General features: G+C 34.0%; 1 protein-coding gene across 2 annotated transcripts in view; it reads left to right on the top strand.

The window, feature by feature from the left end:
- The window catches only part of hppy (MAP4K3-like protein hppy), a 37,113-nt gene extending 19,158 nt beyond the window's left edge, over window positions 1–17,955 (top strand). The window contains exons 10-21 of one of the 2 annotated variants that reach the window (XM_085954350.1): window positions 4,313–4,351; window positions 6,987–8,110; window positions 8,218–8,408; window positions 9,181–9,262; window positions 10,455–10,577; window positions 11,047–11,190; window positions 11,309–11,433; window positions 12,175–12,307; window positions 12,433–12,551; window positions 14,739–14,901; window positions 16,490–16,619; window positions 17,714–17,955. In XM_085954350.1, the coding sequence (XP_085810476.1) occupies window positions 4,313–4,351; window positions 6,987–8,110; window positions 8,218–8,408; window positions 9,181–9,262; window positions 10,455–10,577; window positions 11,047–11,190; window positions 11,309–11,433; window positions 12,175–12,307; window positions 12,433–12,551; window positions 14,739–14,901; window positions 16,490–16,619; window positions 17,714–17,813 (2,473 nt within the window). In that variant the 3' untranslated portion in view covers window positions 17,814–17,955. The remainder of the gene's footprint in view (window positions 1–4,312; window positions 4,352–6,986; window positions 8,111–8,217; window positions 8,409–9,180; window positions 9,263–10,454; window positions 10,578–11,046; window positions 11,191–11,308; window positions 11,434–12,174; window positions 12,308–12,432; window positions 12,552–14,738; window positions 14,902–16,489; window positions 16,620–17,713) is intronic. The other variant, XM_085954351.1, reaches the window with a different exon arrangement.
- Window positions 17,956–18,539: the final 584 nt, after the last annotated feature.

Genomic DNA, 18,539 nt, shown 5'->3' with positions numbered 1-18,539 from the left:
AGGTACTGTTTAAATCATGGATTATGATACAGTTTTTCGGTGCCTTTATGCTGGCGCCCAGTCTACGAATGAATAAATAGATCAGGAATGGTGAACCCATGGGACACATGTGTCACTAAGTGGCAAGTCAATCATTTTTGCGTGATATGTGCGCCAAGTTAGAATCATGTATGCGAAAGTTTTTTTTTATAAATTGAATATGGACTTTTCTGAAATCGAGATATTGAATTTTTTAATCTACCTTCATCTGGCAGCGCTGGCTTATTGTACGTGAGACCAAACAGCTTTTGTGATAATTTAATAATATTTTTTATTAAAATACCCTCGCCATATAACATTTAATTCAATGAAAATATCGGCAATTTCTATTTTGACCATCTTATGGTCAACAATAGGGCGAATAACTATTTATGTGAGTAATACTCCGTTTACTCGTATATGGATTTACTGCTGACAGTACGTAGTATCGCGGCCATAACAAAAAAATGCCCATATTGTGCAAATTACAAGATTGCATGCATGTATCAAAAAAGTTCAGAAGCTACTGAATTTTCACGCGAGAATTTGACTATGCAATATCTGCGCCTGTGCAGTAGAACGATAGTGGTGAACCTGGCGGTATAAACACGAACCACGCCACGCACTGCACGACTCATTTTGAGGTTACCCGATTTTCATAACCTGTGAAATAGTACCATAAAATGACAACATCGCGTCTCGCTTACTCTTGAAGAATGAGATTGACGAGATAGTCAGCACTTTTACGTGTAAACGGTTATTATCGCGATAGTTTAAAATACACTCTATTGGTTCAAGTAAATCCATGCACTTGTACAGGTGCTATAATATAGGACATTGCCTCAGTGATAATTGAATAATTCGACTGAAGCATGTGTAGGATTAGAAGTCTCCAAATATAAACTGCAAATAAATAAATTTACATCAGATTTTAGAAAGTATTATACCTATTTTTTCAGTAAATAACAATTGTGTAAAATCATATTTTTTTGATTATCTATTTTATACATCTGAAGCTTCTTTTTAAAAAAGTTATTTGCATATAATTTGACACATTTGTACAAAAAAAAGGTTCGCCATCCCTGAGATAGACGGCCAAATTCCTCATGGAAAAATGAAGTCACAAAACACCGTTCCCTCGAGTTAAGTTACTACATTTACGACATAAAAATGCGCTTTTCTATAAATAGGTATATGAACTGTTATGTTTTATATTTTATTTATATATAAATATATATAATTATATACCTACACATACATATATTAGATATTATCATAAAACCTATGAACAATTTTATTGATCAATCGAATTATAAAATTATCCAACAAGTTTTATTTAGCTTTTGTTATAGTATAATATTATTTTCAATTTCATTATATAATAGTGGGTGTAGGTGCGAAGATGCATCCAACTAATATTCATATCTCATATTTCTATATCATCTCATTCTTGACGAATGCGTAGTGTCTGTAGCAGATTTTTTCAGAATGTTGTCATATATATAAGATACTTTTTATGTAACAATACCAGTTTACTAATTTATTAATTAAGTCAGCCTTGGTAGAATTCCATTTTAGAAATGATAATATAAATTAATATATTATCATTTGTATACCAGTTTACCATTTTATAAATGATTTATTAAAGACTAAATTATAACATGACCTCACAATGGCCGCGCGGCTTAAGTGTCAGACTATAGCGTCGTGGGTCCCAGGTTCGAATCCTGGGTCTGGCAAGGATACATATTGTTTTTCAATTTGTGTTTGAGTCAGAGTATGGACCTAATAGGTTGAGCAAGTAGCTGACATCCATTTTTGGTAAAAACTCCACTCTGTGGAGGCCCATATGATCTTCTTATGCCTGGTCCACACCGGCAACAAGTCGCGCGACAACTCGTTAAATTTTACGATAATTATCATAATTGCTTAAGAAATTTTACGATAATTATCATGCTTATCGTAAAATTTAACGAGTTGTCGCGCGACTTGTTTTCGGTGTGGCCGCACTTTTAGGATCGGATATGGTTAAAAAAAAAAATTATAATAATTATGTTAGAGCATAATATTTTAATGAAAATTAAGTTGTTTTAATTAGAATCCCTTCTGCATGAAATAAGTTTTCTTAGTTACTATAGGTATTTGAAAAAACGTTTGTTTTCATTATTGGTGTTTTCCCTTTTGATTTTGGTAATTTTAACATGTTGTCTTTTACTAAAATATGAATCCAATATCACTAATTTATTACTAAATTAATATTTTGATTACCAATGTGAACTTGAAATTGCATATTTATAAAATATTTTTTGAGCCTAAAATTTTATTTCCATGCCTTTGTTATTCATATTCATAATATGAATTTTTATGATACACTCATAATAGTAAACATTCCGTCACCCATGTAATATATTTGGTCTCTACAAAAGCTTGTATAAGACATTCACCAAATTGATACCTATACAACTATTTTAATCATCTGAACACTATCCAAGTGGATACACAATAAGTATGGTGAATTTACACAATCATTGATGTTATATGATATGTACAGTACACTCAGTAATCCGCCGCTCGATTATCCGACAACTACTATAATCCGCCGTTATTTTTACTAGTTGAAAGCACAAAATCAAGCTCTATAATTCGCCGGTATTCGATTGTCAAATTCTGTAGTCCGCCGCGTACAAGTATACAACGGAGATGAGACAGGATTATTTTTGAAACTTCTCCTTGGTAAAACGTACATTCATCGCGAAGAAAGTAATGTACCAGGGAGGAAAGTGCCCAAGGACCGCATCACAATTATGCCGTGCTCCAATGCAAACTGAAGCTTTTGGTCATAGGGAATGCCAGGAATCCTAAGCCATTCGAGAATATCTGCGTCACTGAACAATTACTGGTTGTGTCAAGTGATTTACTGTTTAATATTTAGTTAATAAACTTAGTATAGTTTACTAAATACTTGATTTTGATTATAAAGAAAACCATAATTTTCTAGTACAAATTTCTTTTCTAGTACAAATTTCTCAAAAAAAATATTTTTACAAGTACCCAACTGTTTTAATTTTTACCATATTTTGTATATATGCACTATAATCCGCCACTTTCACTAATTGGACACTTGTCTGGTTTTTGGGGTGACGGATTACTGAGAGAGTACTGTACTTCTAAATTCAGAATTAGTCTCCCATTTTATTCTCCATAAATGGCATTTTATTATAATGAATGATTTGAGGGTAGCGTAGAGAATCACTATGATTTTTACATGTTTTATGCTTTTTCATGTTGTAGCTTAGTTACTACTTGTGCTATTATTAGTTATTTTTTGTTTTCACCTGCCAACGAAGAATCTGTTAGCTGTGGATAGCAACCGAATATTAAAGATTTCCATTGGTCAGGTTTTAGCATTATTTTAGTCAGATTATTTGAATACACACACCATTCATAGATAATGCATCATTAGAAGCCACTTAGGTTTTGATGAATGTCGTAAAGCATTTTAGAATTGTGTTTGCCTGAGCCGCAACAATTAGAATATGTATTATTCGCAAGGCGGAAGCGTACATTTTGAATATCGATCAATTTATTTTGACAGAACCATTTTATCATCTTTGAAATAATTATAATACATATTGTTCATTTTTTATTTACATATCGATTTTAAAGGATTTATCGTCTCTTCGGTAGCAGACAAATAATCATATATGTACCGAGTTGTATGTTTTCGAATATTAAAATACGATGTGATCAAGAATTAGTAGTCATATATAATTTTAAACTAAGTTAAACAATATACATTTAAAAATATTGTAGGTATTACGATCCCTAATATGTGTCAGTTTGATATATTTAAAACCAATCTATGTTATAATAGAATATTCTAGAGTCAACAGTTTCCAATTGGCTAGAAATTATTATTTCTTTATTAAATATTTTCCCTTTCTTTTTATTGAACTTTTTGTTGTTATTAATATTGTTTGTCTCTTCTATTCCATTTCATTTCACAACATTTAATTATCCAACTAAAGTAAAAATGTTATATTTGAAAGCCACCTATGATTATTTCGTGAACTGAATTGATTTTTCTGTAAATTTTATCAATCCTTTGCGTGGTTGTCTTTGCCAATAATACATATCTCTGTAGATAAGATGAATATTTCTGTTGTGTTTGTACGGCTTCTGTGTCATTTCTCTACCTAGTTATTACTTGTCTGGTTTGTTTTCGAAAAATAAATTTATTCAATTGATTGGCTGATGAAAAACATGTCATCTGTGGTTTTGTATTTTGTTATAGGAGTCTGTTGCAATATATAGACGAAGAGTTAATGCTAAGGTAATTGACTGTTATTTTTTGTAAATTTGTTGCATGCTTGGTTGGTGTGCATGTTGTCGTTGTCGTAGCGCATGATTTTCACATTTGAATTGACGCGGCCAACCTGTAGACTAGACGCTTTTACAGTTTTACCTTTATATTTAAAAACGCTTTATAATGCCTCCTAGGATCGTGCTAATACCAAAGATGGACACATACTATTGGATTTTTTATGCATATATTGATCGACTCAAAGTCATCATACCCCAAATTCAACTGAGTATGTTTAACCCTTCCCGTTTTTTTTTTTTTTTGCTTTTATTGAATATTAATGATTTACAGTCCTTACAGTTTTATCTTTCCATAATTGGTAGTATATAAGTTATTTCATTAATTATATACCATTACACATAAATATTTATATTCCTAATAGTATTGTTATTAATTAGTAAAATAAAATATTCATTTAGTATTCAAAAAAGCATTTGATGACATGCGCGTAAGTAAGTAAGTAGACTAGATGCATTCTGATGATAGACATAATTGATTATTACTTGTAATATAACTATCTAGTAAAGCGTAGGTACCTTATTATTATTAGTGCTTATTGAAGTTGATTATTTTAATTACATTACCTACATAAATTATGTTTATTTATTCACAAAGAGGGATTGAACTGAATTCTTTAAAAAAAATCTGTGTGTTATAAAAAGAGAAAACTTATAAAACTGTTAAATTAACATATTTTTTTGGCTTTCTGTGATTAACAAATATTTGACGAGTAACATTTATTTATATTCACCAAAAAATTTCGCATAATTCAGGAAACACATTGTTATTACTGTGATTGGCAGCATTGCTGCTCCAATATCTTAAACATGGGAGTAAATAGGCTAACCCGCTAACACATACACAATCAAATTATCCACTATGAAAGCATCCAAGTTTTTGGCATATTCTTCACAGATATATTTAAAACTTTTTATTTTATTCAACGAATTGTAAGAACCATTAGTTAAAATTCGTCGCAGTTAGATAAGATACCTATAATATAGCAGTGGCGAAGGGTGGAGGTAGGCTGTTAAGATTTGACATAAATAGTTAATTTAATAAACATCAGTCATACATATTTGTTTTCATTGAACTAAGAATACAATTTGCAGATTGTGCTGGTTAGTCTTTAAAATTCTATTAAACCATGCCTAAACCAAACTATAATAGTTTAGGAATGCTATGGGCGATCCGACAAAAATAGTGCACACTTCTTCAGTCATACTTATTTGTTTTCATTGAATTAAGAATACATATTACAGATGGTGATGGTTAGTTTTTTGTAAATTCATTAAATCCTGCCTAAGCCAAGCCATAATTGACGAAAAATATGCTTCATAATAAATTCATGATAAACGATCATTTTTTGACTATTTTCTACTATTACTTGGACTAACCAGGGTTTGATTAAAATTTAAAAACTATCTAACACTAGCCTTAGTTCAAAGAAAACAAATAAGTTTGACTAAAATAGGTTAGTGTGCACTATTTATGTCGGATCTTAACAGTCTACCTCAACCCTTCGCTACTGCTATAATATAGCATAGTGGTCAGTGCACTTGGGCGCGATTTCCAAGAGACTCAGGTTCGATCCTGCTGGGTGTCGTTTTTTTTTTCAAAAAGATTTTCTAGTGGTTATATATTTCTCAGAAGTATTTTCAAATTATGTTCAGAAAGATATATTTGATTGTAGTAGCACTTGTAATACAAGACAGACCATGTATTTAGTTTTCTACCATGCAATGGAGTAACATGTTTATAAGTCATATTGAGTAATCTCTATCATCCTAACAATGTGGAGTGTCCACTTTCACATGACAAAATATGTTTGTACAATTTTGAAAATCATACAAAGTAAATGTTACCTTATTTTATTTTACGAGTGCTGTAAATTGGAATTTTTTTAATTCATTAATTTATTTATTATCAAGCATGATTTCATGACTCAATGCACGTATTTTATTTTTCTTCATTGAAACGATCATTCAAAATCATCACAACGACTCATTCAAAATTGATCCACTATTATACCTTTTTATTTAATTTACTTTTTATAATATATAAATAGAGACATACATTGTATTTATTTCATATTGAAATATCTCTGCGCTGCTGTAGACTTCTTCTCTGAATTTGCAACGTTACATCATTGTGCAATGGAATTGTTTCACATCACAGTATCTGCAGTACAATAATTGGGTCTTTGTTGGCTGCCGGTTACATTTATTAGACACTTTTAGTGTATTTGAGAAATATAATCGAGAAACAGTATTAAATGACAATTTTATGTACATCTATTACATATTATCTCCAGCGATGAGTGATAAAAATAAGCGATGTTATACTTTGGCATGCGAATATTTCAATATTCCACATGAACATTTCTCTTCTCGATACACGCCGATTCTCCTGCGGCATAATATGTACAAATATAAACATTCAAAACGTCCTCGCCGAAAGGCTTCACTGTCATCGTGTTAACATATTATTTATCATAACCGCTAACGCATTGATACTGTTTTATCATTTCTTTTTGTTTTGATTTTCTTCAACACTCTTCAGTGCCTTTGCAAAATATCTTCAAAGCAATTTTTTTTACTTCCAGAGCCACCCTGCCCCTTGCAAATGATGGCGCTTCCGTCTGCCAAAAAGGAGACGTGCGCGCCGCCGACGACCTCTACGACAGGCATCTGTCTCAGTGTATTAGATTGAAGAGGGACTATCTTCACTCCTCCCCTGAGCGGGACCCCGCGGAGAGGTGCCGAGGCATCCGTCGGCCGAGGTCCGGACCAGAGGGGGCGCCCCCCGTGAGCCGGGACGTCTCGAGGGGCCTCCTCGCCGGTGGGGAGCGCCCTCTCTCGCGGACGGCTGACATAATGTTCGCCGATCAGCCGGGGAGTGACGTGATCGTCGACACTCCCGCAGCCCCCCGCCTACCTACCGAGGCGGAGGCCGCTTGCACCTGCGGGTGCTGCCACCCCGAAGAGGGCGAGGCCCGGCGACCTCGGCAGAGCCACACGGGGGGTCTCAGTGATCTCCAGCGCTCTGTCACAGACGACCGGTGTGCGTGTGATGGGTGCCGCGACCCTCCTACGTGTGCCCGTGTCGATGACGCCTCCTCCGGTATTGTGTTCTGCGAGCGGTGCAGGAAGCAGAAAATATCCGCCTCTAACTTTCGGGCTCTGCAAATAGCCGATGGCCTCGGACTGGCGGACGCCGTCCCCGCGAAGAGTGAGTCGGGTCGCCGTGCCCTTCCCGACTCTTTTGAGGATGAGCTGTGCAAACGGATAGATCTCTCTCTGAATATGGACGGCGAGCTTGACAGCGGAATGAGGAACGCGTACTCTGTTATCGGCCTACCTGATGGGCGCGAGGACGCAGCTCGCCGCGTTGCTAGGGGTCACGGTCGCCACAGCTCAGACTCTGCCTTCGACCACGCTCGGGGTCGGCCACCCGGCCCCGCCTCAGTTCTCCGGCCTGGCGGGATCGACTTGGCACAGTTTTGTGTCTGCCGGCCAGTCGGAGAGGTTGGCGCCGAGGGCAGGAGGAAGACCTCTTCATCCGTGGATGAGATCTTCAATCTGACAGAAGGTGGTCTCCCAGGGACGAGGAGCTCAGATCCGGCGGACGCCCCCCACGGGCGTGGTCGGGAGAGGCTAGATGGCAGCGCACAGAGGCAGAGGAGCCTGTCCGATAGCCAAAGGGACAAGGCCAAGACTGGCGGAAATGGTGAGAACTTTCCTGATTTCCTGAACCTTTTCAGCTGATTATGAGCTCTCTTCTCGAGACCTTCCTCATTATTATGTTTAATGCATGTTACATCGCTTCGTTTGCAGGCGTGAGCGGCACTCCGGATGTGGTGGGAGGGGGTTTGAGCGGGGCACCGCCCGTGCCACCCAGGAGGTCGCACCGAGACAGGGAGAGAGAAAGAGGTCATCATCGGCCGCGGGCGCTCACTCCTCCAAGGCCCAATACCAATGGCTTACCCCCCACACCCAAAGTCCACATGGGAGCTTGCTTCTCCAAGGTGACTCTTTAACCGCTCTATTGATCCCAGTCAGAACTGTAAATAATTAAATTGTAAAATATGTACACTGCAATATTGATTTAGTATCCTGAATACATGAAAATCTTTCTCTTTTATTACATCTGGCATAATTATTTATACATGTATCTCAAGAAATACATAAGAAACACTAATTATGACTTACCACATTGTCACAATGTGGTATGTACTGATGAAACCAGTCATAACAGGCCCGTAAACTATCAAAAATTGTAGATTGCCAATACAATTGCCAAAAAAAATGATGATTCTATGATATATCTCGAATATATTGTCCTAAATCGAGAGATGTACATAATATGGAGCAGGGGGAGAAGAAAATAGGTTTGTTAGGGATTATTGCCGTATTTTCGATTTTGTTCAATATCTGATATATCGACCAACCGTGCTACCAGAAAGTATGGGCAATAAAAAATTTCAGCAACGTTGACCTACTATTTTCGTGTTTTCTGGAACTACATATAAACGGCAACACAATTGCTATAAAAAATTGCTCGTTTACGGGCCCCTTTAGGTTTATTATAAATGTGGTAAAAGTTCTTAAATGAACAAAATCAACCAACATTTAAAACTAGTTTTTGTTATTTCTTTCAATATTTTTATGTCGTTCTAACAAGTTGAATAAGATTGTGTAGTATAATAATTCTGTTGAAATTCAATGCTTGTTTGCTTTGCTTCACCATTTCTTTTTAAATTGTGGATCACAGTATTAACTTTTCTTATTGTTTATTAGGTATTTAATGGATGTCCATTGAGAATACACTGTACGGCATCATGGATCCATCCTGATACAAGAGATCAGCATCTTTTAATAGGTATGTATTAATTACTCAATTTTCCATTCACCATATGTACGTATACATACGTATTCACCACATTTCATGTTACTTGTGCAGCTCGGTGTAACTCATGGTGATGTAAATAATCACACTCAGGGCCGTATGTATGAGATTCCCAAATTCTTTATAAGCTATTTAACCGATTTTCCATCGAATAGCTTATAAGACTGTTTGTGACGTAAGCGATCTGACGTCACGCGCCATTCAAAATGGCTACCTCAGCTGTCACTTTCAAATGTCATTTTAATTTTGCAATCATTGCAACAAACGTTTGGTTGAGGCCCTTGTTCGTTTTGTAGATTCTGTAAAACATTTGCCAACTCTAAAAACAGTTCCTAGTCGTGCTGTTTACAAAATACGTATAATTTTGATCCCTAGTCTATAATCTAGATAGTAGGTAACTGATAAAATGCCTCGTTCCTATTTCGCTTGCAATATTTCTCATGGAGACATAAGATGGACTTACGAAAGATTACGATAAAATATCTCCGCTAAACCACCGCAAAAATTTGTACCTACTGCTGTATCTGGCATTAAAATATACAAGTGGAAGCATTCTGCGTTCTTCAAAATAGGTACCTACCTACCTAGTTAATTATTGTAAGATAACTGTAATAAACAAGGCACAACTCTAAAATATACTGGAAACATCAATAGTGTCATACGGTGATTGGTATAAATGATAATATTATACAGAGATCTAAATCATTTGCATTTTCTGTCATTTATTATTATTCTGTTTTGACATTTCTCAAAATAATTGAAGTCCCATTGAAGTGAAGTTAGTCATAATAATATTCAGTATTGCCACCAAATGTATTCAGTGTTGCCACCAAATGGAAAAGATTACTGGCAATACAACCATTCGTACAGTAGAATAATTTTAAAATACATGTGATAAAATAGCTGATAAATTATTTAAAGTTCATAATAATTATTCATGTATAATTATTAAATTTATATGGTACCGTTCGCACACTTTCAGACACATTTACAATTTCAAAATTTTGAATTATTTATCGGGGAATGAAATTTTATAATACGAACACCAGGACAAATGAGATCTCACATTCGTGACGTCACTTAACAGCTAATCACGTTTGTACTCATGCATACAAACGTGCAGTATATAGCCTATGTAATGTAAACCCTTCATTTCATATTTTAGGTGCTGATGAAGGCATTTATACATTGAATCTCAATGAATTGCACGAGACTGCAATGGAACAACTATGTCCGAGACGTACCATCTGGATGCATGTAATCAAAGACGTTCTTATGTCATTGTCAGGTATGTAGTTATTAGTGGCTGGTGGTTTCCAATATTTCTTTCGTTGAGAGCGCATTGAAAAGATGGCTCCGTTTTAAATAGAAGACAGAATATTTACTCATCATTCCTGACATTATTTTTTAATCGGTGAAAACGTCTGTAACTTATTCACTGAAGTTATGAACCATACATAGTTATTAATAGTGTTTTTGCAATGATCTGCACAATAAATTTAGACATTTTTTGAATGTTAAGTGAAGTGTTTGAAGTGAATGAAGTGTTTTTGTTTGATTTTCTGGAATGTCATTATCTTTATAAATTTAAATAAAAATTGGCTTTGTAAACATGGTGATATAGTGATATAAGGCCGTGATAGGAATGTTAAGAAACACATTGTTTATTTTAAAATTTGTTTCTGACTTTTGTTGGTACATGTGAGAAAACTGTACTTATGAAATCGGTGACTGTTCAAATTCCGTTTCATTTTCAGGCAAGAGCCAACAGTTATATCGGCATGACCTGTTGGCCCTCCAGGGTCGCCATACGAATAGATTTTCACTGAGAGTTCAGAGGATGCCCGAAAGATTAGTGCCAAGGAAGTTTGCTCTCACGACTAGAGTTCCCGACACTAAAGGTAATGCAGTTTCTTTTAGATGTTGAAATATTTAAAGATTTAAAGAAGAGAGTTTAACGCACTTAGTTTAGCGCTCTTGATCAGTGGCTTACGCAAAGTAACCTATTTCTTTTTTTAGGTTGTATAAAATGTGCTGTCGGTAGAAATCCCTACAATGGATATAAATATTTGTGCGGTGCAACTGCTCAAGGATTATTTTTAATGCAGTGGTACGATCCACTTCATAAATTTATGTTATTAAAGGTAAGACAATATAATAATATATTATTACTGATGGTATTTTCATTCTTCATTTTGCACTAAGTATATAATATTAATTACATTGTGATAGTGTTTGGATTCCGAAGAGTTTGGACGGTAACTAGATGCCTATCTACAGTATAATTGGAATGATTCATTCTTTCACAGGCAGTTATAGTTTTATTTATGTTATAATAAATGTTTTGGTTCCGGTACAGGTCAAACACGTTTCATATTTGAAATTGTCAATGTGTAAATAATGTGTTTAATAAAACAATATAACATTCATAATAAAGACAAGATTCAAGATTTATCTTGGCAATATCTGTACACTTGCGTCTGGGCAATAACAGTGTGAACGAATCTATAACGTGAAATTACGTATTAAACCATTATACTGGAATTCTACTACGTAAACACCAATTCAATTAATAAGTTAATTTAAAGCTAACGATGGACGACTGCTAAAATATAACTTATAAAACCCTTACAAAATTGTGAGTCGGATTCGATTTCTGGCAAATTCATATACATTCATGTCTTGTAAAAAATCTGAAACGTTCAATATACACATCGGATTGTAGAGCCGATGGAAAAATATATTCTTTTAGCTTCGCTTTCATATATTTAGACATATAGAGAAGATTTTCTTCAATCTATTTGGTTTATTCCGTATTATTATAACTAGAATATTGAGATATCAGTAGTGGGATGATGGATTGATTTAAAAATGTTATTTTCTAGCATTTAGAATGTGTCCTGCCATATCCGTTGAGAGTTTTCGAAATGATAATAATACCTGAACAAGAATATCCACTGGTCTGCGTCGGAGCTAATAGAAAACCACTCAAACTTGATTTGCTCAATATGAACTCAGGTATGAATTATTTATACCTACTTATACTTTATTCTCATATTAGATTTATCATTTTTGAAAGTTTTTCTTTAAAGCATGTGAACTGTTATAACATGTTATGTAATAATGTAAATGTAATTGAACAGGCGCAAGTTGGTTCCATTCGGATGAGCTGGACCCCAACATGTGCGGAACCTCGACTGTGATACCTCGCCCTGACAAACTGCACGGGATCGTATGCATAAAGCAATTGGAGAAGGATGCCGTAAGTGCTTCATTATTCACACACTCTACTCCTTCATGAAATTTCATTCTGGTTATGTGACTATTGATGATTGTCTAATAGTCAAAAATAGATGAAATATGAAAAAGAATCCCTGAGTCGGATGCCAATTCACTGCGTTTTGATGAAGTCGAGATGATTTATTGAATTATTACTGTAGTCACATGACAACGGTAACATATAATCGTTCGGATGCGGTCGGACCCTTATAATCGAAGAGGTACAGGTTAGGGTTTCATTCAAGAAATTGTTGGAATCCCTGATTTACAGGATTACTTTTTATGTGATTTTTGACAAAAAATGTTTTTGTCAACTGAAGAAGTTTAATTTAAAGAAAGTAAGTAGTAAAATACTATTTTCGCTCCAAAGTAGAGGTTGTGATCGAGAAATAATTAAACAAAGCTCGAATCTCAAGAAATTACATTTACGAAATCTAGAGAATTCTCATTTCTTGAGAAATCAACAAAGAATTTTTCGAGAAAATGAGAAATTGTCACTAGTCTAAGCTGCCCGCAACCGGAATTAAGAATAAACTGAATGGGATTTCTCAAAAAAATTTGATTTCTTAAATTTGTTGATAAATTATTTTTTGGCTGGAAGATCTAGAAGGTGTTGACTATCGTTCTGAACTGAATCTCTTAAATTTGTCAGTAAAATATTCTTTTGCTGTCTTTGGTATCTTAAGAAATGAAAAAAAATAATTGTTGAAATTAGCTAATTAGGAATTAATGTCGAAAATTCTCAAGATACCAAAAAACCAATCTAGAATTTTCGAGAGAACAAATATTCTTGATTTCGAGGTTTCTCGAATCTCTAGGAATGTAAAGAGTGAAGAAATCACAATGAAACACACATTGTATAAAACATGTATTTTTTGCCCAGTTGCGAGATCAAATCCATAGGCTTTAGAGACAGCCACTCTACCAACTGTCACCGTAAGTGCTCGAAAGGAAGTGTTTGGTTTAATAAATAAAAGAACACTACTCTCCAAAAAATACCATTCGACTCATAACTTTCACAGGAGAATTACGCGATCGGAAATCTTGTGTGATTTCTAGTATAGTAAAACCTCGTTAATACTAATTCCATGGGACCGAAAATCGAAAAAAATTCAAATTACGAAATATGAAATGTATGGGGAAAAATATTACATTTTGAATTTTTTTTTGATTTTCATTAATTTTGTTTACGATCATAGATGTGCCTACGAAATTTTATATTCCGTGTGTGTTAATGGGTCATAAAATGTCAGGATTATTTATATTACCTTCTTAAGGGGGAGACGCATGCCAGCAGAGAACCTAGCGGAAATATACGAAGCTTGCAATTTGAGATTTTTTATTGAGATATAAATAAAAAGGATTTCAAGTTATACACATTTATATTTTTTTAAAAATCGATGTTTTTTAAAATATATATAAAAAATATTAAAACGATGAATTAGTCAAAAATCTACACCACATAAAATCTAAAACTTAATAAACTAAATTTTAATAATAAATATGGCCATAAAATATAATGTAATAATAAGATTTGACCCTGCAACGAATTCACATTTTATTACATTTTTTTACAATTGCCAGTTTATCTTTAAATTAAAAAAAAAAAAAATCTTTCTATTGTTTTCAGATACATATTTATTAATTACTACAGTTGAAATTGTTAATTATCAAAAAAAATCTCAAATTGCAAGCTTCGTATTTTTCCGTTAGGTGCCTCTTTTCGCCTCTGATAGTATAAGCATCCCCCTTAAAATAAGTAATTTATGATGTTTTAAGAAAAATCTGTCACAATTTTCAATGACTGGCTCATGAAATAGTGTACTTTATTACGATTTATTGAATATTTTTGTATACCAGGACTCTGAAATCATTTCGAATTACGAAATTCGAATTAAAGGTATGGTTTTATAAGAAAATAATGAACAAGGGACTTTTGTTTTTGTGAAAATTTCGAATTACGGCGAATTTCGAATTATCCGTGTTCTTATTAACGAGGTTTTACTGTAATGTTAGTATCAATACAATACTGTTGTTTTTTTTTACTTAACTTTCACTTGTCTTCGCTAAATTCTGTGTTAGAACAGGTACTAATCTTGTGATCCCAGGTTTGAAGAGGTCCAGATACAGAGTGTCCAAGAGAAGATCTATTGAATTGTTTGGGTTGCAGGTCCTGGTGTGCCATGACAATCTAGTGGAGATAATAAATCCGTTGCCGGCGGATTCAAACCGTCAGCCCCCTGCGGCCGACCTCATCGTGGGCGGAGGGAAAACTAAGAGACAGAAGCAACTCATCCCTTGGCTCGAGTTTTCCTTCAACATTGAGAGTATCGGTGGGTAACGTCTTCTGCGTTATTTTTATTCTTTTGACCATGTCCGATCCTAATATAATTATATGGGCCTATCAACAGATTTTTGTTTTTACGAGAAATTGATGTTAGCCACTTGCTCAACCTCTTTTGCTGGGATGAAATGCCAATAGAAATGGTGTATTTCAAAAAAATACTACCTTATTCTTGGGTCAATAATTATTATAAAACAATCATTATTCGTAGGCTGTTTTATCACATTTGAATGGTCAAAGACATAGCTTATAATCAGTATCTTTAGAATTATCTTCAAATGTGGTAATCTTGCCCATTTTTTGAATAATAAAATGCCTAATTCTTGTCCAATTTCAGATCACAGAGATTATAAATATAATTTTTTATTGTAAATATTTCACTAATGCCAACAATAATTTTACTAATGGTTTTATAAATACGTTTAAAAATTAATAAAACTAAAAAAATCTTTGACTAAAAAACACCATTGCACATGGATGTACTCAAATATGACTATATTCTAAAACATTAAATCGAGAGATTTAAAAGAATACTATTTTATGTAATAAAAATAATTTAGGCAGTCATCAAATGTTAAAAATAAATATAAAAGATAATAAGGCTTCAAAATTATATAAGCAGATTATCAACAACGTTTAACAGGTTGTTGTCTCAAGATGCGAATTTTTCCGTGAACGGAATGCCGCTCATACAAAAATGACGTCTTTGGACATCCCGCTTTAAACGAGATTTTACTAACGTAAATCAATTATTTTAATGTTTTTTTTAATTTTTTTATGTTGAACACACAACACCATATATTGGGAATATCGTCACATACTCAAAATTGAAACAATTCTTTATTACCACTTGAAACGTAAATTGATTTTTATTTTTATTTTTGCAATAAGATTCGCGGCGTGCAAGGTACCGCTATAAATACACAAACAAAACATGTACAAAAAGGTCAAGGAATTTCCAGGCTTATGCTCTGAAAATACCACAAAATCTCCATTTTGACCTACGTGGCGCATGTGGGCCCTTAGTCTTTTTACTGCCGGTAGGTATATGTATGGCGGTACTTTGCATGCCGAGAATTTTATTGCAATAATAAAAAAATAAAATCAATTTACGTTTCAAGTGGTAAAAACGAATTCTGTTTCAATTCTGAGTATGTAATGACATCCCCAATATATGTCGTTGTGTGTTCAACATATGTGTATGTTTAAAATAATTGATTTACCTCCAGTTTCCCGTTTATAGCGGGACGTCCAAAGATGTCATTTTTGTATGAGCGGCGTTCCGTTCATGGAAAAGTTCACGTCTAAGACGTCATTGGCAGCCATCCGGTTAAGAATTCATTTTATTTCACATCGATAAATATGATGTGTTTTTGCATCTGCTGACGAAAATTTATTTTTAATTATGAAATAGTGACTTTCAATTTATAAAAAAACATTTCAGGTATTGGAATTGGAATCCAAAAAATGTTACAGCAGATTTCTAAATATCAGTGTTATATAGTAATCAAATACAACTGAGCAGCCTCTATTGACTATTAAAACAGTAATATGAATGGTTTTATTGTAAATTTCAGTGGTTCTAGCGGATAGCGTCCTGGCTTTCCACTCGCACGGTGTGCAAGGAAGATCTCTTCGGGACGGTTCGGTCACTCAAGAAATTTGCGATCCTTCTAAGAACTATCGGCGATTACCCGGCCACGACAAGTCAGTTGACACAATTATTTTACACTCATTTATTTCTTTGTCCCTGTAGACATGCGACACATTTCATTGTAATAATATTTATATGTAATTCGGAATACCTCAGAAACATACCCATTAGTTTAATAAAGAATGTTATGTATGTTCTTAAAACCTCTAAATAATACATTGAAAAAAATGTGGTTATCATTACTGGAAAATAAATGGCTGAATTTTTATTTCATTTATTTATTTCATTGGCGTATTAAGTGAATAATTTTTTATTCATTAATTGATTAATAAGGAAAATTTTTGTAGAGCAGTAATTTCTAACAAGGATTTCACAGGCCATGTCTGATGCTTTGCAAAAAAAAGCATGTGAAAAAACAAAAACAACTCAAAACATTTTTGGTAAAATTGCCCAAAAAAATTATTTATATGACCTATTTTTAAACAAGGAAGTATTTTGAATATTATTAGCTTTAGATATAATATAGCGTCTCAGTTATTATTATAGAAGTGAGAGGTTTACTCAGGAGGAAAGTTTTGTAGTAGAAAGAAGTGAAGGAATAAAATTTGGGTAGTTCAGTTGTCAGTAAAGTAACTGCCTACTACACCGTCTACATTGTTTGATGTCCCCGTTGGACCTTGAATTGTGTGAGACAGATTGGAGTTCCTCAAGATTTTACGAAATGTTTCGAAGGTTCCGTTAAACAGTAAAGATTTGGAATTACTGCTCTATAGAGAAGTAGTAATGTGGTAGAATGTCTAGGTGATTATTCGAGTTTTTACAAGGCGGACGAAACCGGTCCAAATTTATTAAATAATAAAAGTGGAATAAGTACTAATAATTTTTGCGTTTTATTAAATTAATCAATAATACAATGCAGTTCCACCATGAACTGACAGTTAACACAATAAAAGAAATTAAGGATGGTTAACCGTTCGACCCAGCCCATTGTGTCCTTGCCGAACACATAATAATATTGAAAAATATATGAATGTTTGGCAGACACAATATGTTTAGAACATATAACCCGCGGCTTTAGATAGACATTCCGCCACACATGTATAATTTATTTAGATTGAGGTTTCTAACGGTTGTTATTTTTTTTCAGAGTGATCGCCCTTGAATCACACATTCTTCGCACCGGTACACTGACAGGAGAAGACGGCAACGATCTTTACATTTTGGCTGGACACGAAGCCTCCTATTAAAATAATATGGATTATATTGTGGCGGCAATACTGGAAGAAAACTTTTTGCTCAATAACAAAAGTACCTAGATATCCATCTTTCAATGTGATTTTAGAGCATTGTCCATTTAATATTGCATTTAAAAGTATTCGAGAAACATTATACATACCTACTTGTTAGTTATGGATATATGGCTGTTTACCAATATGTTAATCTGCCAGTCTCCACCGTGATGTCCTCTTGGTTCAGGATTAGCTTTCCCCTTTTCCGTTTTTTCCCCCTTATTTTTTTATTGTAATATGTCATAGTTCTCTAAATCACCAGTTTACATAATATATGGACAGTGTCAATACTTAAGTTGATTAGTATCAATTTTATTAAGATAATAAGACTATGCATTTCACACATACTTTTTATATCACAGATACCTACTTCTAGATTTTTATCAATAGACTTTTCCAGTTATTTTTACACATTGACTCATAAAATATATGGACGATGCATCTGAAGAATAAAGAGCACTTTTGTTTTTCAACAACTGTACTCAGTTGCGAAGTTAGTGTTATATAAAGATCAACATAGCTTCGTTGAATAAACATACGGCTTGAAGGAGTCCCGGTAATATAGAAAGATTCCACTCACACAGATTTCATTCTTTCATTACTCCGTGCGCTCTTCTGTTATCTATTGGGTTACAATATGCTGAGTTGTCTCGTTAAATGTTATACAAATAGTCCCTGATTATT

This window comes from Rhyacophila brunnea, unplaced genomic scaffold (assembly GCF_057557595.1).
Source record: "Rhyacophila brunnea isolate RB1 unplaced genomic scaffold, BYU_Rbru_1.0 scaffold_4, whole genome shotgun sequence".
Classification (NCBI taxonomy): Eukaryota; Metazoa; Arthropoda; class Insecta; order Trichoptera; family Rhyacophilidae; genus Rhyacophila; species Rhyacophila brunnea.
Note: the sequence above shows the minus strand (reverse complement) of the source record. Positions and strands in the feature narration are given on the sequence as shown.